This window comes from Acartia tonsa, chromosome 4 (genome assembly GCF_053477335.1).
Source record: "Acartia tonsa isolate MP-2025a chromosome 4, ASM5347733v1, whole genome shotgun sequence".
NCBI lineage: Eukaryota > Metazoa > Arthropoda > Copepoda > Calanoida > Acartiidae > Acartia > Acartia tonsa.
This window is the reverse complement of record NC_137263.1, coordinates 53,733,380-53,758,397: the sequence shown is the minus strand read 5'-3', so window position 1 is coordinate 53,758,397 and position 25,018 is coordinate 53,733,380. Positions and strand designations below refer to the sequence as shown.

At 38.5% G+C, this 25,018-nt stretch overlaps 1 protein-coding gene across 1 annotated transcript; it reads left to right on the top strand.

The window, feature by feature from the left end:
* Positions 1 to 1,306: 1,306 nt before the first annotated feature.
* Positions 1,307 to 23,686, top strand: LOC145315544 (phosphatidylinositol 4,5-bisphosphate 3-kinase catalytic subunit beta isoform-like). Its single transcript, XM_080155527.1, has 11 exons — positions 1,307 to 1,420; positions 3,205 to 3,287; positions 3,702 to 3,826; positions 5,237 to 5,357; positions 5,925 to 6,023; positions 19,110 to 19,184; positions 20,030 to 20,141; positions 20,570 to 20,631; positions 22,667 to 22,751; positions 23,302 to 23,346; positions 23,564 to 23,686. Exons 1-11 carry the CDS (start codon positions 1,322 to 1,324, stop codon positions 23,684 to 23,686), a joined length of 1,029 nt encoding a protein of 342 aa, XP_080011653.1. The 5' UTR covers positions 1,307 to 1,321.
* Positions 23,687 to 25,018: the final 1,332 nt, after the last annotated feature.

Below are 25,018 nucleotides of genomic sequence, written 5' to 3'. Positions count from 1 at the left end.
CCTATATAAATAGTTATATGATTACTTGGCTGTTGCACCAGATTTTCTTGTACTCTGATAAAATTATGCTTCCAGCTGGCTAAAATTATGATAACCCCTATCAACCCCATTTACTCGATCCTCTCACCTCCTACTGGATAAACGAACTGACCAATAAATGAGGTCCATATTAGCAAGCTAAGTTGACGACAAATTTTCCACTGTAAATATATCCACGTGTATCCTGTATCCATTTTAGATTTTAAATTTATGCAACAGACAACCTTTTAAAATGGAACTGTCTTCAAAATGGAACTAAATTTGTATATTTTATTTGATATAAATGTCTCTTATTCAGTTTATGTAAACTATGGTCATGATAATTCCACCCTTCATTCTCTTAACCATCAACTCCCGCCCATCATTAGAGGTAATTCTAGATTATTTTATCTGCTATTGCCCTACCCATGTTGAATAATATCCCTGGAATAGTTTATGTAAACTAGAGACATGATAATTCCACCCTTCATTCTCTAAACCATCAACTACCATCATAAGAGGTAAAACTTGGATATTTATTTATATCCTAATTTTTAAAAATTTTATGTATACATTACGAATGGTTGAATTTAAACTTCTTTTGAATTATTATTTTTACAATTTTTCTTTATTTTAGTAAAACCAATGTTTGATGAAATACCTGAAAATTGGAGGAAAGAATAGTCAAAATCTATATAACTAGCGGCTACGCCTTTAGTATTAAAAATAGTAAAACAAATTTTCTGTAAAGGAGAACCATATCGGTTCAGCGGTTAGCAAGATCCCTCTCTACAGAAAGACACACACACAGAGACAAAAATTCTTTTACTTTATTTGAATAAGTATCCTACTGCTGCTATGTTAGTGAGGTGGAATTATAATATCAGCATAGGGATAAATATATCTTGAGAAATAGGCGTAGTAATTATAGGATTATAGGTTGTCTGATGGGTGTTTTTTTTTTGCCTTAGAGTGGTAACAACTGAACTGTCAAAAACATATCAACTTTAATAGACTAATGGGGATACAATCAGGTATCTAAAGAGGTATGATAATGGCCGATTAATTGATGTACATCCCCAATAATGATACACAAAATTACCACTTCTGTGGATTACAATAATAGGTTGAAACGTTTGTACACTCAACTTAATGAACCGACTAATCAAAATCAAGTCCACAACGAATAAGAAAACAATATTAGAAAACTTTGGGGACTAGTGTAATAAACTGACCCGGATCCCCTCCCTCCCTGCTGTTTTGGCTATTTGGATGATTTATCAGATGTGAAAACACAGGAGAAATGTCCCTTGAAATCCTGCTACCCTCTGGAATGATTATGGACCTGTTAGTTTCAACAGAGGCCAAGATAATAGACATCAAACTATTCATTTTAGACCAGGTACATTAATAGTTCAGCTGGCTCCCAAACAGCTGGCAGCACAGTCCCTGTACACGCATCATTAGAATGGAAAGGTCTAAGAGAAACAAGAAAAGCCAATAACTTAAAATTCTCATAAATTCACTTTTTTGAAATAGCTGCGCTACAAACTACCATGAGGAAATAATACTTTTCTTTAAGATTACCGTGGGAAAATATAGTTGTAGAGTAACTTTGCTCCTAACTACCGTGAGAAAACATAGTTGTAGAGTATCTTAGCTCCAAAAGTACCGTGAGAAAAAAGAAGTATGAGATGAAGATAAAAAGAATTCTAACAGAACATATATTTCTACTGTTTATATCATAAGGATATTGCCGTCTTAAGGGATAGTTTAAGATAATTCAATTTTTATTTCCTTTCAAAACTAGCGGCTACTCCCCCTAGAAGCCTCTAGGGGTACTTATGGGTTTCCCCAGAGACTACTCCCCTCCCCCCAAAAAATTATAGTCCGATCCTGGACCTATGAGAAGCTACATTGTAAAGGAGAACAATATCGGTTCAGCGGTTAGCGTGATCCTTTGGTACAGATAGACAAACTGTTTCTTAAATGTAATGATTTTTAAGATTTAGTTCAAAGTTAGGTATTCCTAGGAATTTTACAGGATTTGTCCTATTCTAGCTATTTAAATTGATGATTTCTAGTTTAGCACCCAAATGATATAGTTTCTAAAAAATAAAGAGGGCTTTCAAAGCCATGTTTGACTATGTTCCTGTATTTTTTAACAGTTATTTTCAATTATTCTTACTATGCCCTTATTAATTATGAGAAGGTTAATTAAGTATTACTAAAACATACATACAGAAATAACTTTTTCTATCGTTTTCTTTTGAAATTTGACACTTTTTATAGTTTATGTCAATTAAAAACTGCAAATTTTCAACTCCAAAATGGATTCATTTTTGTCAAGAGCTTTTTAAGAAACCTTTTTAAAACATTGGAAGAGACATTGGTCTATTTATTACACTAGTCCCCAAAGTCTAATTATAACGTTTTCTTATTCGTTGGCTCAACAACTTTGGAGACTTTTATTAAATTTTGATTGGTGGGTTCATTAAGTTGAGTGTTTAAAATTTTCAACTATTAATTGTTATCTACAGAAAGGGTAATTTTGTGTATCATCTTTGGGGGACGTTCATCAATTTATCAGCTATTGTCTTATCCTTTTAGATACTTGGTAATTATCAAATCATAAAACAGTAATATATTATTTTGTCATTTTTCTTAGTTTTTCTGTGGAAACACCATCTAATTTGCCAACCTTTGTTTTACTTTGATCTGCAGCAAAATTGTTTTCTTTCTTTAATCTTTACATTTCCCAGAGCTTTTCAAAGTATTAATTAGAAATTTATGGAATTTTTATTGACTTTGTTGATTATCATGGCTATACAACACCAATACAATGTAAACAAATTCTTTTATATCACCTGCCTGACAAAACAGAGTTTTAAACTAAAGAAAATATCTTATTCAAAATATTTTGAATAAATTGACAAAAGGGGGATGGGGCGTTAGTTTTTGGCGAATTAGATAATAACTTTAGGTCTGGTTAGGTTAGGTTACATTGCGTAGCTCCGCAGGGTTCTAACACTTCAGATATAGGTCATGGAGGGTTCGGGTCCACAGATAGGTTAAGCACAGAACCCCCCACCACATTTTTAAAAATAGTGGGGAAGGGGGGGGGGGTTTGCCGTGCTCGAGAGGCACTCTGAGGAAAAACGCTAGGTTTTTTTTATCATTATTAAGGTTACCAGCAGTAGTGAGGGTTTTCCATTGAGTGGCCTGTATCCACAGGATCCAGATATTTATGTTCTCACTGGTATTTCCAGGTATGATACTGTGGCGTTTTCCCTCAAAGTATCATGTTGAACACTTGAAGTACTTACGGTGAACTCGATAGGTCTACAGGGTTAACGTTGTATTTTGATCCAAAAAAAGGGGTGGGTCAAAGATCAAAAAAGCACTTTGTGTTGGATAATTATTCTCCTGTTGGCCTATTCCTTTATATTTTATGTAGAGTAGCCCAGTTTCTGTAGCGTCTTCGTAGAGGTGATAGGTTCGAATCTAGGCTCAACATCGAACCATAACTAAAAACGTTGAAAATCATTTCTTCTGCTGCTAGGAGATAGGGAGACTGACTTGGCCAAAAACAGAGGCAACTCGGTTATGACATCCAGACAAGGGGGGTTGAAATTGAGAGGTTGGTTGCCTGAAGGGTATTTGACCTTATAATCATGTTGTAGAGAAGGTGTGCTGCAGGACCTGGAGGAGGACAACTACCTGCGGGAATCAAACCTGTCACTTCCATTCATCAGGATGTCAAAGCTACCAGAACATCACCTAAAACTTTGTAGGTTAAAGAAAATAGGTAATAATTGTTGCATTGAGAAATTAAAAACCAAAGGTTTTTTTGAAAGAAGGTGTATTAACTTTTTTTTTCATAGCTAGCCGGTGCTTTTAGTAAGTAGTAGATGTAAAATTTTTCATAGAATTCAGATATGCAATCGGTTTTTTTGTAGACCTCTTATTTTTTAAGTAATTTAAGTTTTTTTTTTATTAAGTCGATTTTAAGGCACTAAAACGCAACAAAAAAAAGGAAAAAAATGGCCATTATGAACAAAAATAGTAAGATCTTTAATTTGACACCTTACTTTTTGAATTTTGTCAGGTAGTTATTGAAAAAATTGATTTTTTTAAACCCAGGAGAATAAAAACTTTAACTTAATTTTATCATTTCACAGGTAAAAAAAATATGGGTTCATATATACCTTTAGAATCAGAAAAATATTACAAATCCATTGTAAGCAAATATCCATTGAAATAAAAAGTTTACAATATAGTTTATAAACTACAATAAAAGGAATTATATGAAAATATTATATTACATTATACAGGCAACCACCTTATTTTTTGAATTGAGAATAAAAATGGGAAGGGGGTGAAGAGGGGGTAACTAGGGGATGACGAAAGTGTTGCCTGTACAACAAAATACAATAGGCCATTTTTTCATTTTGTATTTTTTTTACTTTTTTTCAATTTTGCTTACAATAGATTTGTAATATTTTTCTGATTCTAAAGGTATTTATGAACCCATATTTTTTTACCTGTGAAATGATAAAATTAAGTTCAAAGTTTTTATTCTCGTGGGTTTAAAAAAATCAATTTTTTCAATAACTACCTGACAAAATTCAAAAAGTAAGGTGTCAAATTAAAGATCTTACTATTTTTGTTCATAATGGCCATTTTTTTCCTGTTTTTTGTTGCGTTTTAGTACCTTAAAATCGACTTAATTTTTTTTTTTAAACTTAAATTACTTTAAAAATAAGAGGTCTACAAAAAAAAACGATTGCATATCTGAATTCTATGAAAAATTTTACATCTACTACTTACTAAAAGCACCGGCTAGCTATGAAAAAAAAAGTTAATTCACCTTCTTTAGAATTTTTTTTGGTATAATTCATCCTAAGAAAACTATCATGCTCCTATTTTTTTTCTTTTGATAACTCCTAACAAATTATTGTTTTATTACATAAGTTAGTACAAAGAAATAATATCTTTTATTAAAAGTAACCACATAATCTATTTTATTCTCAAATAAGTTAAAAAAGAGTTTTATTTAAAATAGTTGTTTTTCATATGCACTATACCTCGTTTTTCAACCTTTGGTTGAATCCCTCAACCCCCTTCCTCCTTATTTTTGAATTTTATTTAAGGATGTGAGTAGTTCCCATTTCTAGTGTTCAATAATTAGTTTACGTGAAAGCACCCACTGTTTTAGGTAGACTGGTAGGAAAGAATCTGACAACTCTGGAAAATATGCAAAACGCAGAAATTAAAGATTTCAGGAAACAATACTTTAAATTTATCTTTAAAAAAACTAACAGGATTTGTGTCAGTCTGTAGCATAAGCTCTTGTTAACCACTGAACCAATATGGTTCTCATCTTTCTATGAGATCTTTTCCCAGTTGCAGAGATGGTTTATTTCTTTCCACCCTTCTAAGAGAATTTGCCCCTAGAAATTAATCTCGGCCCTCCAAAAACTTTTTTCTTTTATATTTTAAAAACTAAAATTACAAGATAATAGTTTTTTCCTTATCCTATTTTATAAAGTAGCAAGTTTTTTTTTGTCTGCGGTGAAGGATCTAGCTAACCACTCAACAGATATGGCTCTTCTTTGTAGTGAAGCTTCTTAGGTTATACATAGGTTCATGTCAGGAAAGGTTTTTAACTATTTTCGGGAAGGGTATCTCCACCCTCCCAAACGAACTAGCCCTTAGAAACATATTACCACCTAAATTTTTTTTACTTTCATTCTCTAGAACTTCAATTGAAAGGGAGGGATTGATTCCCCCCCTTCTCAACCCTAAGTCCCCCTAAAGGCTTTTAGGTTTTTAAAAGATATAGCTAAAAAGATTGCCATACAACTTTTTGGCAAATTATTTGGTATTTAAATATTGTTATTAAGATGGCAGACACAATTGAAAGTACTAACAATAGCCAGGGAGAGAAAGAAAAAAATGGAAGAGGATTGGAAACAGTTTCTTATGTATTATTACCCCCCAAGGTAACCTTAAATTTTAAGGGGGGGGGACTTTACATTACCACCCCCCCCCCCTTAAAAAAAATATAAATTTCTTTTGTTGTTATTACACTAGTCCCCGAAGTTTTATAATAAAGTTTTCCTGTTTATTAGATTAACAACTTTGGGAACTTTATTTGAACTTTGGTTAGTTCATTAAGTTTAATGTCCAAACCTCTCAACCACTTATTGGACTATACAGACGGGGTAATTTTGTGTATCATCTTTTGAAATGTACATCAGTTTATCATCCATTGTCTTATCCCTTTAGATCCATTATTATTACTCCAATGTAATTAATTTTTAACTTGCAAACAATTTGTTGGAAACTTTCGCTATAATCGAACAAAACTATTCCTGTTGTTATTTTTCAAATGCAATGTGTTATATATAATTTAACCCTTTAATTGTGATGCCTCCCAAATTTAAATACCAATCTCAGTTGGTACTATCCGGTGGCCTAGCTAGATGGGTGCGGCGCATATAATTACATACTTTAGTGGGGGAAAATCAGTAGTTTTTATTTACTCAAGTTTGCAATAGGATTGGATGTTAGACCAGATTTTAATGTTTTCTGATAAATGAAACTCGCAGCGGGCTAAAATAATGATACCCTCATCCACCCCCCTTACCCCACCCCCAACCCCCTTAGTCTGATGAATGAACTAACCAATGAATGAGTTTTATGTTAGCAACCTAAATTGACGACAATTTTTACAAACGAACTTTAACATAGTGTCAGAACTCAACAAGCAAATATTAATTTTAAAATCTAAACAAAATTTATACACGTTTGATGCAAAATTGCTTAAATGACATACTTACATTTTTAGAATTTGATTATAGCGAGGGTCACTTAAAATACTGTACCTTGTTGTCTTAGTAATTCTTATTCTAAAAATCAGATTAATAGGATGATTATATAATTTTCTAAAACGATTTTGGTAGGGTAATCTTTCCCCAAATAGTTATAAATCTCCTAAAAGAAGCATCACTGCAAAGGAGAATCATATCGGTCCAGCAGTTAGCAAAAAGTACAGACACTGAGATAAACATCGTTCTACTTTGTATTATAGATATGTGTGATTTGACAAAACTGATACCCATTATAGAAAGAATGATAAAATTGTAGCCACTAAACTAAACTTGAGTACATTCAAGTTCCATACTAGAATTATTTCCACCATTTCCTGACCGGAAAATTAAAAGGTTAACTGTTAAAATAAATTTTCTGGAATAAAAAACATCATTATAACCATTTAGTTCCGTTTAGGGGTGTTAATTCATAACAACATGACACATTCATAAAAGCGGAGCTCTAAAATCACAAGGAAGGACAAACTAACAATAACTCTTGTAGAGTTCAGAACTTATTAAACAGAACATTTGTAAGTCTAAACATAAATTTTTTTCACAACTGTATAAATACAGGATACAGTAATAGTTATTTCTCGCATCGTATTATAAACGGCTTTCCGCGGATATAGAATGTACAATTAAAAGTTTAAAACTAGTTTTTTTAGCCCCGAGGTGCCGGAGGCACCGGCTAAAAAAACTGGTTTTAATCTTTTGATTGTACATTTTTATATTCGTAGAAAGCTGGATATAATACGATGATAGACATAGTTTTTTCGTATGGATGAGAACCGGTTCCTATCCACCGGATTCGAATGAATACGAGAAAAGGATATACTTAGATTTTTAGAATTTGAATATAGAGATGCCTCAGATATCTTGTTGTCTAAGGAATTATTATTTCAAAAAACATATGAATAGGATAAATATATCATACAAAAATTTATGTTAAAAAGATAAATAAAGATTTTTAACTTAATTTGAGAGCAAAAAAAAATTTGACATAAAATTTTTGTGTGACATCGCAGTAACGTCTCCTTTACTTTCTGACACCGGAAGATGGATTTGGTCAGGATTAGGTTAGGTAAAGTTGCGCCCTATTAAGGTTAGGTTTGGTTAAACAGAGCGGTCAATTATTATATAAGCATTTGACCCCATTTATTATTTGACAATGGGAAAACCAAAATCGTGGTTAATTCCAATGTTGACCGGAAGAGGGTGTTTCTGCGTTTCAGATAATAAATTGGGGACATCGGAAAGTGTCATGTGTGACGTCATAAAAAAGGATGGATGAGAGGTGAAGTGGGAAAGGAAACCCCTAAAAAGAGATGAATAATAGACGTACTTTTATGACGTCACAAATGACACTTTCATCTGTCCCAATAAAATGGTAAAAGCTTGATGAAATTCATGACTATAATGTCTATTCATAAAAAACGCAGCAATAACAGTTTGTAATCCGTTGAAAATGTATATTTATCAAAACGGAGAGGGAAAAGTTATAGGATTAATTACTGTTTTGTTGGCCCTAAGGGATCAAAGACCCGAGCCAACAAAAAAAACATGAATTACTTTAAAGAAACGTTTGACGGAAGACAGGAAAAATAGTAGGTTGGAGGTTTTTATTCAGTGAGGGGGGTGGGGGACATTGGACTGTAAATTATAATGTTACCAAAGGTTTATATTTATGTGATGACTTGATAACTAGGAGTTAAAACTAGCAGTTTCCAGACTTTTTCACCAATAAAATCTAAAGAAAGGGTAATCATCAATGGGGATGTATAGTATATTAACGTCCATTGTCTTATCACATAAGATCCCTGGACTGGAAAGAGTGAAGTATAAGGCAACAATTTTATAAAAACACAATTGATTTCTAGTGGGTCTGCTGAGTTTTTGTTTAGATTATTTACCTAAAAGTGGATACATAAACAGTAATCTTAAGGTATAGGACAATGGACGATAAACCTAGAGTTTTTGTTACTTATTTTTTTGTAGATCGAAATTATTGATGCAAAACTTTGCACACCCAAATAAAGATTTAATTTAAACAACTCAAAGAAATGAAGCCAACGAATTAGAAAGCATATTATAAAACTTTGGGTACCAGAATAAATGGAATTAATAAGAAACAGTTTTACTAAGGGGACTGTAAATTATACTAGTTTCCAAAGTTCTATAAATGCATATTTACCCCATCCTCTCGCCTCCTACTGGATGAACGAACTGACCAACAAATGGGCTCCATTTTTGTAACCCAAATTGACGGCAATTTTTCCCTGTCATAATATCCACGTGAATTCCATTTATATTTTCTTATCTAACTAAATAAATTTCACACCTTCAATAAAAAATCTTAGAGTTTATTTTTTTGTTGGGGGGGGGGGGGGGGGGTCAATAAGTTGACCCTGCTGTGATTAATATTTGGGGGGTTTGCTCACAGGAAGTTGAGGAAGCAAAGCCCAGAAAATTGTTCTAAATAATAATAATAATTCAAAATCATATCCGCCCCAAATAACACTGTTTTTTTTAGAACCGAAGCTTTTCTATTATTAGGGTCTGTAAACTTTGCCAAATTACCAATATTTTTAATAAACTTTTTTTCTACTAATGTAATTTGAATTGGTAAAAATGCAATTATCAATATAAACAAGGATGACAACACACAAAAAGTAAAGCTAAATAATTTAAACAAAAAACTGCTTATATTTAATTTAGATCGAAATTATATACAAGATACTATTGTGGTATTCGGCAACCGTGAGCCATGTCTATGGCACCCCTGATCTGGGGTTCGGTGGAGGGTCAATGGCCCTCCCCCGAGTCCTGGGGAAGGGGTCTAGTGACCCCCTCCCTACACTTAGAATTAATGATTTGAATCTGTCATGTTTATTATGGTTAACTGTATTCTTAATTCTCCCCCACCCTTTCCAGGGATGGGGGAATCATTATTGCCCAAACTGACCATTGTATATGTATTATTTATGCTTTCATGTTATGATTATTTATTCCTATCCATGTAATTATTGTTTGTTGTATATAGCTTTAGTATTGCTTAACCCTTCAATAAAGTGACAACTGAAAATAGATGTTGATCATTATCTAGTGAAAGCTAGAGAAGCGTAGCTTCTCTATAGTAAGGTGTCCACGTCTGTCACACTGCCGTAATCTAATTGAACTCCGGTGTCTGCCCTTTATCCTCGGCGGATACCACAACTTTGGTGACAGCTGTGTGAGATTACGGCGAACCACAAGTGTAGAGCAGACGCGCATCTGAGGCTAAGGTACTCCCAGCAGTGAATCTGGCAAAACTGACGCAAGCAACCTGAATTACCCACCCTGGACAGCAAAGTTTAACTCTGCATCCGGCAGTTGTGGAAGCGAAAACAGCGAAATCTGACGAATAACCGCGAGCAGCGCTGATATCTAACGGAGAATTGAGCGCCAAAAGGGCTGAAACAGGCCTGCGGACCGGCTGAAACAAGCCAAATACGTGTAGACGGCTGAAAATAGGCCAATTTTACTGCAAGAAATAGCAGGATCCGAACCAGTGGCGCTAGCAGGACGGGACATTCCCTGCCGCCATCAGCCGGATTTGGATCAGCGGCGCTAGCAGGACGGGACATTCCCTGCCGCCGATAGGCTGAAACATGCCACATAGCTGCAAGCTGCGAGCTAACATACGGGTGTAGTGCACCAGAACAGAGAAAAACTACGTCAACCCCGAGTATCCTGAGAAGCTACAACGCAGCCACCCATCTAGAAAACAGATATCATATCACATTTGCAGGGATTACCACCCTAATGTGATGGCCAAACAATAGATTTATGAGCAAAGCTTGGCAAACAAATTGTTGTGTTGTGATAAATCTAAGAATAGAACAGGCTTGGATTACTGTGTATTGTGATAACAGCTAAAAATAGAACAGAGTTGGTCAACAAATCTGTTATGCAATTGTGATAAGGACAAAAATAAAAGCTAGATGTAATATAATCAAAACAATCTCAAGCCCACAGCACAACAACAATACACCCCTTATTCCAAGGGAAGGGGAGGGGCCCCTTCTCCATTGAAGGCAAATACAATCAGGGTGATATAACAGATAAACCTAAGATTAAGAAGAAAAGGCCCTATTACACCAGCACACAGTTACCCCCCTCCCTCACAGGGGGAACGGACGGAGTTACCCCCGTCCCCTCACGCGCTTCCCCCTTCCTACCCACACTAGACTAAGTCCGTCTGTGGTGTGGAGCTAGCGATCGGAGACACAGAGCGCCATTCACGGGTAGCGCAACAGAGTGCGGAAAATATCATAAATCCAACGGACGAAACGGACCAATGAGAGAGCGAGCTGAGGGGTGAGAGCGCGTTTTCCCCGTGTGCGCGGATTTGACGGCGCGAACGCGCGTTACAAGTACAGCAGATTCCACGCACACACACACACACACCCACACACACTCTCACACCAGAGCAGAGCTACTCCATAGCATTTAACAGGGGTATTTTTAGCAAATAAAGAATTGCAAGTTTCTTTCCTCCTAGCTCTAGTGTGATAAGGGAAAACCCAATCAGTTCCTGACAGCAGTTCAGACCCTCAACATCTATCTACCTCAACACCTAACTATTGATAAGTACAGCCAAGTTATATCTTTGCAACTAACACTCCCAACCTAGTGATACAAACAGTGTTGGCTGTTAGGCTAGGAAGCCTCAAGTGACAACCCATTCATTGTAATACTGTATAACTTTGTGCCCGCCGTTTCACCGTTGACCCAATGGACCAGCATCAAGTCCCAGGAGGTGACCAAGCCCCAGGATGGCTCCAGGATGACCCTCAGCCGGCCCCAGCCGAGTACCGCAAGCTGATGCTGAGCAATCTGCCGGAGTTTAGAGGGCCGCCCAAGCAATCCTGGTCGGCACATATCCGCCGACTGGAGATGTCATGGGCGGCTTATCGCGTGCCACCTCATGATTCCCTCAACCGCCGCAACGCCCTACTACTGTCATTGGTAGGGCAAGCGGCGGAAATGGCGTCCCATCTGTTTGGCGAGGCAGGCCAAGCCTTGACCTACGAACAGGTCAAGACCGAGTGTGAATTGCTATTTCGCCCTGCTTTTGAATCCCAAACGCTTAAACAAGCGTTTAGGGATTACAAGCAACACTCGACAGAACCTATACAAGCGTACATATCAACTAAGTGCGCCTTGTATAGGGACGCCTACAACCATGAGGATCTTGAGTTGTTGGTGGACGAATTAAATCGTGGAATTCGTAACGCCAATGTAAAACGCCTCATGATGAACCATGAAATTGCGAGTGTACCCGAGTACACTCGCAAGGCCATGTTCACCGTGACCATGGTTACTAAGCAGCTGAAGGAAGGTGTGTGCTTAGTGGACTCGACCGACGGGCTGACTGGATCTGCCTGCATCCAGTTGCCCCAATATGACGAGTCGGAGCCAATGGAGATTGGCTCCTTGGCTCCGGGTCTCCACCAGATGGGGAAGGTCGCTCCAGATGACAAGGTTCCAGGCCGCTGCTACCGCTGCCAGGGGAGAGGCCACCGAGCTCGAGACTGTCCAACGCCTGTGGAAGTTAGCCTAGAGGAGAGGCGCCCCCAGCCACGCCGTGACCGTTCTGCCAAGTGTGACCGTTGCCACTATGACGGTCACACGGCGGCTGATTGTAGAGCTGACTGGGCCCAGGTAGCCAGCCGCAGGCGCACCGCCGACAAGGGTGCCCCTCCAGGGAAGTCCAGCAGAGTGGCCCATATGGAAGGGAGCGCGCCCCCAGCACCACCACCGCAAGCAGCCGCCCCCAGAGCTGCGGACCGAGCCGATGGGATGCCGCAGTTCGGGACTGTCCCAGCTAGGATCAACGTACTGGGCGGCGCGGCTGAACCCAACCGGGTTGGCCTAGGCTTCAGTCTTAACCATCTGGGGCCAGAGCTGGTACAGCCCAACAACATAGCCGAGCCAGAGGTGCTGAGGCCCCAGCCTTTCAGCCTCAACATGATGGAACCTGCCCGACTGAGCCTACCCAGCAAGAGTGGAGGGGCGCTGCCCAGCGTCCCTGAGACGGTGTATGGGGAGGCCCTGGCAGCCGCTGAACGAGAGAGGCAGGAGGTGCTAGCCAGCACCTCTGCATCGATGTATGGGACGCCACCCGGCGTCGCTACCTGGGATGATGGGGGGTTGCTATCCAGCGCCTCCCACCTGGTGCCTGGGGCGACAACCGTCGCCGCCACCGAGATACCTGGATCCTGGAACGAGCCAGCCTCCAACCTGATGTCTGGGGCGACAACCGTCGCCGCCACCGAGAGACCTGAGTCCTGGGACGAGCCAGCGGTCCCAGAGGAAGGGGTGACACCCGTCACCCCCAGCCAGCCAGCGCCACCAGCCTGCAGGGAGAGCCCAGCTACATGCCAGCCAGCGCCACCAGCCTGCAGGGAGAGTCCAGCTACATGCCATCCAGAGCCCTCTACCAGCCAAGGGAACCCAGCTGCTCACCATCAGGATAAGTTGAATTTGTTAAATGTGTTGTATCCAAAACATTGTAAACACCCAGCCTTGCCTGTGCCCCCCGCACCAGAGGCTGGGGAGATTGAAATTTGGGAAAATAAGGACTTGCCTGTGCCACATGCACCTGAGTTCCTAGGGCAGGGGAGGGCATTGAGTAAGGGCGAGCTTGTGCCACATGCACTTCAGCCCCATGCCACTGGGCATGCCTTGGACCAGGGAAGGGAGCACTTAGGGCTAGGGGAGCCGACACCCAGGCAAGTGCCAGTCGCTTGCCAGTCTGTCATTGGGGAGGGTATCGGGGTGCCTCGGCCGCATACAGATAACGCTCAATGGAAATTTGTATCTAGCCAGGAGCAGCCCAGCCGTGTCCAGTCCCAAGAAGCAGCCGTGACCAGAGCCGGAGATCCCCAGCCGCGTGTACGAGGAAGATGGTTACCTGGAAGCCTCTCCCATTGGTGGATGGTCCTGTGGGGCCTCCTGCTGGCAGCCGTGTGGCCTACAACCAGCTACGTCCTGGTGGGGTGGGACTGTGCCAACCCCACCCATGTCACGTCTTACAATAAAGAGAAGATGTGTGACACGGAGCCCCTACACCAGGAGGTGCCCCTGGGCCATGACATACACGTCCTGCAGCAAGTCAAGGTGAGGGAAACCACTGGGTTCAGCTGTCAGCTCACCGTGTCCCAGTGGACATTCAGGTGTGGGGTATGGGGTCACCTCAAGGTGACCTCGGTCCCCACCCTCATGAGGCCCACCAAGATAGACCCAGAAGCGTGCCGAGACCTGGCCAGGAACCGAGTATACACGTTGCCAGGCAAGACCCAGCCACTGACGTTCCAGCTGAACCACCCCCTGTTCTTCACCATCGACATGGTGGGCGCCCTCGTCAACAGCCCCGAGGGGGTGGGTTGCAAGGGGGAGGACGTCCACTTTGAGGGCCAGCTCTACCGCAATGAATTAGTGCTCCAGGAGCGGCGGCTGCTGGTCAAGGAGGAGACCTATGTGGTGGAGGATGGACGGGTGGAGTCCCAGTCTGACCACCTGACCCTCGAGTGTCCCCATTCTGAGCTGTCCTGTATCACTGGGGAAGCAACCTACGTGTGGGACCACCTGGGAAGAGATTGCCCCTTGAGGCTGATCCGCAGCCTCCAGCCCAGCCTGGTGAGGGATGCATATCTGGTTGACCATCAGGCCCAGTTTTTCATCAACATGACCAACCCCACCTCAATTGTGAACTGCGACTTCGAGGCCCATGCCACCAACCATCCAGCGTTGTTCGTGGCAGCTGACCCAGCCGCGGCTGCGCTGCCCAGAGTGTCGGCCAGGGATGTTGACGTTCCCCTTCAAGCACAGATCCATGCCGGTTATATTGGGTTTACCCTGGAAACGCGCATGAGAAGCACTGCAGCAGAAGAAGTAGCGGCCAACTGCTGGAAGCTCCAGCAACTAGATCCGGCCCACCCGGTGCGTGTCCAGGGGAGCACGTTCTCGGTACTGAGGGGAGACATCCTGCTGCAGCTGACCTGCCAAAGGCACAAGTATGTTGTCCGCGAACACAAGGAGTGTTGGGACAAAGTGCCAGTGGAGCCCACAGGTTTTGTAGACGCTGTGACACGGGTATACAGTGAGCACGCCACCAAGATTCCCTGTTCCTCCACCTACCCCCTGACTGTGCACGCGGAGGAAGGCTGGATAGAGTTAACTCCTGCCCCCAAGAAGAGGCCACCCCCGCTGGATACGCCTAAGCAGTTGTTGACAGAACCCTTAGATGACTTCAGTTCAGGTGGTTTGTATTCACAGGCTGAGTTGAACGACTGGCAACAACTGCTGGCGTTCCCAGCATACAAGAGCGCCATGCTGACCGGCCTATCCTATGGCTCCTGCGTTCAGCAAGGCAGCTGTTCGGCCACAGGAGACCATGGGATAGTGTCCTACAACATTGACCGACTGGCGGAGGAAGGAGAGGCAGCCCTGGATGTCTGGGCAGGATTTAGACAAGCCATCCACGAGTGGGGAGATGGCGCCGCCATACTGTGCTTGCTGTTGCTGATCCTCAAACTGCTGGGGGACCTAACCATCATTTCTCTGGCAGCGGCACAAGGAGGAGTCCGGGCAGCCCTGAATGCGATATCACAAGTGTTCCTGTACCATCCAGCTTTGTATAGGAAAGCGCTGGCTAGAGCCAGGCTCAACCATGCCAAGTCCCGGGACTTTTCAGTGGACTGGGATGCCATTCCCATCGGCAGGGAAGCAGCCGAGGAAATGGTGTCTATGAAATCAACTGACAGTGGGCATGACCGCCCAGGTAGGCCAGGACCGCCCTCCGGCAGACCCCGCGGCCCCTCAGGAGGACAGGCCGCTGCTCAGACAATCAACCTGGCAGCCAGTGCCCCAGCCGCTGCCAACAACAACCCGCAGGCCCCACTGCTGACCGTTCCAGCGACAACTGTGCCACCAGCAAACCTGATACCTGCCGGCGCTGACCAACGTATCCAACCCAAGTCAGCCTCTGCCTTCTATCCCACATTGGGAGCCCATCAACCCTAAGAAGATACTCACCACTAGGATTCCATTGAATCATTATCGTTTGTATATATTTTAGCCCTAAGGAGCGGGCCGAAGGCCTCAACCACTGTCGGAAGTCTGATAGGGAAACCACCTCCCAGCCTTCCGAGGGGAGAGTTGTGGTATTCGGCAACCGTGAGCCATGTCTATGGCACCCCTGATCTGGGGTTCGGTGGAGGGTCAATGGCCCTCCCCCGAGTCCTGGGGAAGGGGTCTAGTGACCCCCTCCCTACACTTAGAATTAATGATTTGAATCTGTCATGTTTATTATGGTTAACTGTATTCTTAATTCTCCCCCACCCTTTCCAGGGATGGGGGAATCATTATTGCCCAAACTGACCATTGTATATGTATTATTTATGCTTTCATGTTATGATTATTTATTCCTATCCATGTAATTATTGTTTGTTGTATATAGCTTTAGTATTGCTTAACCCTTCAATAAAGTGACAACTGAAAATAGATGTTGATCATTATCTAGTGAAAGCTAGAGAAGCGTAGCTTCTCTATAGTAAGGTGTCCACGTCTGTCACACTGCCGTAATCTAATTGAACTCCGGTGTCTGCCCTTTATCCTCGGCGGATACCACACTATGTCAATAATATTGTGCATTACTTTGATTAATAATCACCATTTTTAAAATAAAGATGCTATGACCCCCCAAATAATTACTTTATGTTACAGAAATCATCAAGCAATGTTTAAAGTCGATTGTACAATTCTAACATACTTAGGTTTATATTGGGAGCTATGTGTTAAAAATTAATATATCAAAAGATTCGAATGGTTACTCTAAAATGGACAAAAACAAAATTTTTGATAAAAATACATGATAATAAATACATGATATCCAAGTAATATTAAATCTATTTATTCAAAAACGTTTCATACCAATTGAGAAAGGAATAAAAAAAATTATGAAAAAAGGAAATGATCGTCACTTGATGTACTCACCTCCCTCTGTGTGCGTGTGTGTGTGGAGCAAAAGAACGGACGGTCAGTTTGTTTGACTCCCCTCCACCCATACCCTTTCACCCTTCCCCTTCTACTTTTCATTAACTGTTGACAAAAGAACAGTGAAGATTATATTAACATGACTTAAAAGGAAAATATTTATATTACAATGTTTATAAAAGATATCTAAGTAAAGTATTAGAATATAACAAGGATGACAACCTACATAAATAGCGAAGCACAATCGTGAAATGGACAAATGAAGCAGATTTTCAGTTGTCATAACAAAGAAAAGAAAAAGTGTTAATAGATAAAATCTCAAAGAAATTCACAAAACCTTTTGAAAGTAAAGTTTATGTCTTTTGAAGCATGACCGATAGACAGACGAACAAAACAATGTATAGACATGTCGCGCATGTGCTTCTAAAAATTGTAGCTGTCTATCTTCAATGGCAGCTGATAAAATCAAATTTTTCATACACCATTTCGGACTTACTACCTGACGGTCAGACAAAGTGAATTATAGAGTAGCATTGCTACTAAAGAGAATGCAAAAGAAGATAAAGGAAAAATATGAGGGGAAGAATCATTTTTTGTTTGCCAATCATAGACAAACAATTGTGTGTTTGACTTGTATGCAGGGAGGGAGGGGACATTGGGCTGTTTATAACATAAGTCCCCAAAGTTTTATACTTACGATTTCTTATTTGTTGGCTTAACAACTTTAGGGACTTTTATTGAATTTTGTTGGTTGGCTCATTAGGTTGAGTATCCAAACGATTCAACCACTAATTATAATCTACAGAAGGCGTAATGTTGTGTATCATCATAGCGGATATACATCAATTTGTCTCATACCTTTAGATCCCTGATATTATTGCTCCTAGTCTCCCTGTTAAACCAAGAGGCATTGGGTTGACTTATAATTTCATTGGTTTATGTCTACAAAATAAAATCGTTTCCAGTATGGCTTCGAAACCGAATAATATCCGCTGGACTAGAACAGGTGCTTAGCCATACTAAAAAGCATGCATCGAGTTACAGACAATTTTCTACGATGATTAAAATAAAAATCTCAAAATTTATACCAGTTTTATTAGCTCCGAGAAGCCGGAAAGCTGTCTATAATACGATGTGATAATTAAATACATTGTTACTCTATTAAAACTGAATTCTTATGTCGTTACAATGACAGCTATATGGTTGTATTTCGAGAAGTCATAATATTAAAATATATAAAAACAGGATATTTTTGTGTATTTTAGTATCAAATTTTTTATATTTTTCTCTTCTCTTTTCTTATTTGTTATCATTCCGTGGTAATCAATCCTAAGGGACAATTGACGATGAATTGATATGCATCCCCAATGATGATAAACAAAATATACCTTTTATTGGTGGACAAGTTTGTACATTGGATAATTGTAAATCCACGTCAAGATTTAACAAAAATACGAACACAGTAATAGTGTCTGACTGATTATGACGTAACAAAAAAAATTAGCCAATGAGAGGCCACCATAAATTTTACCATTGGTCAATAACGACCTCTCATTGGCTAATTTTTTTGTTACGTCATAATCAGTTAGACACTATTACTGAGTTCCAAAAATACTTGAAGTTTTTAAGCCCGCGAATAAGATATCGTGTAAATTAAGATTTTTTATTGATATTATCATTCTTAGTTGAAATATTTTAAAGGAAAAAAAGACTTAAACCAACCCAGAAGCTTTGTAAATGAAAATCACAATTATTCCAGTTGTTATTATTCCAGCGAGATCTTTAATGACAAGATAGTGACGGACAAACAAATTAATACCTAATGTTTTTTTATGTTTATTTAGTATATTAAAATGTTATTCATTGTCTATCTTTTTATTTACACACAAAAATATGATATTTCCTGGAAATTCAAGTAGGAAGTGGACATTTGACTGTATCTTTCATTTGTGACAAAAGTTTTATAATCATGGTTTCATATTTTTTATTCTTCTGTACAGTGTTGCTTCTCATATGTCCTGGTAAGGTTTATAACTATTTTAGGGAGGGTACCAATAACCTTCCAGGAAAAATCGCACCTAAAATGCATATGAGCTAATGTCAGTTCCCCACCTCTTTACTTGAAACTAGGGGGGTAACCGCTAATTCTAATTAACTTACTTATTTAATATTTAGAATTACTGATGATAGTTCTGAGTCCTGTTTCTCTCCAATAGTCAAGGATAAACTAGCAAATAGATTTCAAATCAGGTAGCTAATATTTATAAAAACAAATAGATTTCTAATCAGGTAGCTAATACTTATAAAACAAATAGATTTCTAATCAGGTAGCTAATACTTATAAAACAAATAGATTTCTAATCAGGTAGCTAATACTTATAAAACAAATAGATTTCTAATCAGGTAGCTAATACTTATAAAACAAATAGATTTCTAATCAGGTATCAGATATTAATGAACAAGGATGATATATGTTTCTCACCTATAGTCAAGGATAAACTAGCAAATAGATTTCTAATCAGGTAGCTAATATTTATAAAACAAATAGATTTCTAATCAGGTAGCTAATATTTATAAAACAAATAGATTTCTAATCAGGTAGCTAATATTTATAAAACAAGAATGATATCCTGATATAAAACTTATAATAGTTCTGAATCCTGTTTCTCATCTATAGTCAAGGATAAACTAGCAAATAGATTTCTAATCAGGTAGCTAATATTTATAAAACAAGAATGATATCCTGATATAAAACTTATAATAGTTTTGAATCCTGTTTCTCATCTATAGTCAAAGATAAACTAGCAAATAGATTTCTAATCAGGTAGCTAATATTTATAAACTATTATTGGTTCATTTAAGTTGGGTAGGTAAAAATTTGTTTAACCTCAGTCAAGCTTTATTTGTGGATAAATGTATCTTAGCCATTGCCTATTATTTGTAGGCCTTTTTAAACAGATCATAACAATGTACGTTTAGCAGTTTCGCAGCTTTAGTAGCCTAAAGTTCATAGTTTTTTTTGTTGTTGGAGATAATCGTTACCAGAATTATTTTATCATGAACTGCTATAGATCTGATTATTTACATGATTTTAGACTTGTGATAATCAAAGTAGATGGGACAAAAGAAATTTTTGAAACATCTTGTCGGGTCCGCCCTTCACAGCTACTGGGTCAGCTAAATCAACCTAGAGGGGCGTGTCTTAAGGTAAAATAAACATTTTGTTGCCAACCAACTCTATAATAATCAAATCTAATCTTAAATCTAGGGAGGGTGCTGACATTGGACTGTAAATTATACTGGTATCCAATGTTTTATCACCATGTTATCTTATTTGTTGGCTCAAAATGTTATATTTTGATTGGTTGGTTGCGATCTTTTCAACCAATTTTCATCTATAGAAGGATTAATTTTGTTATCATCATTAGGTATGTAATAATGTATATAAATTTATCGTCATTGACTTATCCCTTGAGATCCCTGAATAACTTTTACTGTGGTTATGGCAATTTTACACCTAGCACTGTTATTTTGACAAAAAATGGGCGTGTTATTCTCAGTTTTTACATTGCTACTTTCACTAATGATTTTTTTGCTATATCAATATATTATACTAAATGCTCCAATATTTTCAGATATATTGTAAAGAAGAATTTCTGATAGTCGATTGTCCACTTATCAACTATGATACGATAAGGTTAGATAATGTTGGAGTGAAGCAACTCTATAATTTATTTTAGTTAATAGTTTAGTGTAATAGTCGACTGTCCATTAATCAACTATGATACAATAAGGTTAGATAGTTTCTTTTGACTATCCACTTTTTTAAAAGCGAAGCTTTTCTATAATTAGGGTCGGTCCGTGAACCTAGTAATAGTGTCTAACTCTTTATCTTTGTGACGTAACAAAAATCGGAGGATGAGAAGGGAGGTGGGAAAGGAAACCCCTAAAAAAGAGATGGATTTCTGTTACGTCACAAAGATAAAAAGTTAGACACTATTACTAGGTTCTCGGTCCATCCGTACGTAACGGATAGTTTTTTTCGTTAGTTTAGGCATGTTAGAATTGTCCTATCGATTTCAAACTTTGCATGGTGGTTCCTTTAGTAGTTAGGTACGATTTAGAAAGCGTAGCAACTCTATAATCATTACCAGAATGTCTGTACGTCCATTTTAAACATGTAGATTTTTTTACTTTTTTAACAAGAAATTTTCATGTTATCTAATCATCTGATTAATCTGATTTTTGGTATATTAATTCCTGGGACAACAAAATATAATGTTATAAGCGAAGCAACTCTGTAATCAAGTCCTAAAAATGTAAATATGTCCATAAACATTATTCTGTATCAAGCAGTTTTTCAACAAATTCACTTACAATTTTGGTTCGACTCTTATACATTTATATTCTATTCAGTTCTGAGTCCTGACACTTTATAAATGTTAATGTCCGTTTGTCCTACCGTTTCAGTGCTTCGCTTTTATGGATGTTGTCATCCTTGTTAATTATAAGGTTTGTTAATAAATTGCTTATTATTGGCACACTTCAAAACTAATATCTATTTCTTTTCCTATGGTTATAAACACCAATTAAAACCCAAAACAATTCTAGTTTTGCATTTATGTGTATCCGGAACTTTACCTCAAAATGCTATTTGATTACTTAACTCCCTTTAAAAAAAACAAGAAAATTTGTTTTACTAGTCCTTATCCTTACGGGGCTACCCAGTACCCAATATAACCTAACCTATTTTGCCTTATCAAATGCAAAATCAAACCTCTCCTTATTTTCATCACTCGGGCCTCTTGCCGCACCATAATCGGGGGGGGGGGGGGGGGGCTATTATCTCAGTTCCTATTAGAGCTAGAGGGCTAATTTTTTTTATGCAAGTTTCCTGTTTTATAATGAATTTCCGACCTTTTATAAGTCTAAGTCAAGTTTCGCTTCCTTCACCTTTTTATTTAACAACCTTTGTTTTTAGGTCTTTTTTTACTTAAAAATTTCAAACGGCTGTAATTTTCTTATTTTTGAAGCTAGAAGAACAATTTTTTTCCAGAAAATGTGTATCTTTATGTAAATTTTACATTAGATATATCAAAATATAAATTTTAGCGGCCGCAGCTGTACTTTGCAGCTGTCAGCCGCCGCAGTCGGCGGTCGGCGGGAAAACGGCGGCGGATCTTTATGAAACTTTAATACATTATGTAGACATGTACGGAAAGCTTAAGTTTAAAATTTGAAGTCTCTAAGTCAAAAATTGCGGCCACAGGAGCCTTTTAAAGATTTCTGGAGAGCTGGAGGATCAGGAACTGCAGGATCATACCTGGAACCTGAAAGTGACTTGAACACCTGTATTTCATATTTAGGATGTACTACTAGAGGATATTTTAGTATTTTGGTATGATAAAATGATTTGTTTTAGTCAAAAAAATAGTTTTGCTCTTTATCTGGATGAACCTGCACGGTTTGCTGGTATCCTGTGCCCGCCAGGATAGAGATATTCAAAAAATTCCAACTCTCACTTATGTTTCATACCCATACTTAAAAAGTCACGCAGTTTGGGCTCTTTATTTTTCACACACAGAAAATGAGATAGAAAAAACCGGAGGGGGGGGCGTTCAACGCCTTCCCTCCCCCCGTCCGTTAAGGGTTAAGAGGAAAGGGAAGGGGGTGCCTGGTGCTGTTATTGCTCAAAAGGTACTTTTAGGGAATATGCTGTTTAACTTTTTTAGAGAAATGTACGTGCAGGGAAGCTCTGTATGCCTGATAGTCAGAACTAAAGATAGCCAGGCACTGGAGCAGGAACCTGGTATCCAGGTATATAATTTTCTATCTAGAGGATAGTCAGAACTAAAGATAGCCGGGCACTGGAGCAAGAACCTGGTATCCAGGTATATGATTTTCTATCTAGAGTATAGTCAGAACTAAAGATAGCCGGGCACTGGAGCAAGAACCTGGTATCCAGGTATATGATTTTCTATCTAGAGGATAGTCAGAACTAAAGATAGCCAGGCACTAGAGCAGGAACTAGGTATCCAAGTATATAATTTTCTATCTAGAGGATAATCAAAACTAAAGATAGCCTGGCGCTGGAACAGGAACCAGGTATCCAGGTATACAATTTTATATCTAAAGGATAGTCAGAACTAGTAAAAGCAAAGCACTGGAGAAGGAGCCAGGTATCCAGATATATAATTTTATATCTAGGTGATAGTCAGAAACTAAAGATAGTAAAAAAATCTCATGTCTTTGGGGTTTTGGTAATAATTTTGGTACAATATTTCTTTGAATATTTCATGGCTTCAATTGATTGATAATTTAATGCTTCGCTTTTATATAATTTGCTATATATATATGTTTATTTTAGGAAGATGTAATCTTATGTGACTATCAAATACCACCTTCCAAAAAGGTAAAAGTATGTATACAATTCTCCAAAAATTTTACAGTTACAGTTTAATTCATTTAGTAAATATATTGGTCAATTAAAAAGGAATTTCTAGCATAAAAAGAGTGGTTACAATAATGTGTTTGGAATGTTCCTACACTGTGTTCCAATTGGTGACTGTTTAAACGATGGGTTTTTTTTTAATGGAATCAAATGTATTTAGGTTATTTTCTAATTTTAGGGATTGAAGAAAAAAGCATCTAGTCTGCTATCTACGAGTTCACCTATACTGAAAAGTATCAACATAAAAACTCATTTTTCTATCAATATCAACAATCTTATTCTTAAACCAGGGACAACATAACTTAAAACATAAATTTAATAAATCCTCAATTATGATAAGCAAAATTACCCTTCTGTAGATTCGATTTTTTGTTAAAAAGTTTGGACACTGCCTAATTTTTACCAACCAATCAAGATTTATATTACTTGTCTCCGCCCTCCCTGGCTTTTATTAGTTATTTATCGCATTGTATTATAGACCGCTGACCGCGGATATTAAAATGAAAAATCATACAATTAAAACCAGTTTTGTTAGCCCCGAGAGACCAAAGGCCAGGCTAACAAAATTGGTGTTAATTTTATGATTTTTTTATTATTCTTGGAAAATTGTCTGTAATACGATGCTATACATGATTTTTCAGTATGGCTGAGAACTGGTTCTAATCCACCGGATATTATTCGGTTTCGAAGCAATAATGGAAAACAGTATTATTTAAAAATATGATCACCCTTGCATTTTAAAGTTATTTTGCAATTTACCAGAACAATTATTACTAAAATCCAAAGTGTACACCAATTTGAAGCTTCGGATGGCCATCTACCATGGGTCTACGTTAATTGGCTCTATCATTGAGTAAGTTTCATAATATCTCAAAAACGGCTTATTAAATTTTGTTGCCTACTTTTACAAAATCTATGCTGTTAATATAATTGATTGATAATAGACTTATATAAATATAATGGTGGTTAAACAGACGGACATACAATGAGTTTCAGATTAGATATACTTTTTTAGTCAGGGGAATCAAATACATTTATTAATGAATTTTTACGTCTGAAGCTTTAGATTTCTAAACCGATTGAGTTCTACATTTGGGAAGTTTATCATAAGTCCCGGGATGGTGTTTTAGACTATTTTATTTGAAAATTTAAGTCATGGGTTGATTTCAGGCTATAGTTCTGCACTTTCCTTTTTGAAAACAGAGCACCTAGGTGATAGGGGTGCAAAAAAAGACTCTATTTTTAATGGTCAATTTTGTGCCGACAAAGCAAGCCTTTTTTATGCTTTGCCTCTGAAAACCGAAGCCTAAAAATGGTTGGAATTTAAATTCTTCATTGTCAGTCAGAGTAAGGCCTTTTAGCAGCACAATGCAAAAAAGGACAATATCCCATTAATTTATACTTGGATGGAGAACCTCTCACGGTGCTTTCCCTCCAGCACTGAACTCCTCACACTTCCTTCTCTTTGAAAACAATGAAAATAGGAGGAGGGGGGGGGGGGGAATTTTTCTCTCTGTTTAACCCCATGCGGAGAGCCTTAACCCGGCGCGGCCTATACCTGAGGTAACCTCTAAACCTGCATGCCTACCTTGAACCCAATATATCCTAACCTAACCTGACTTAAAGTAATATA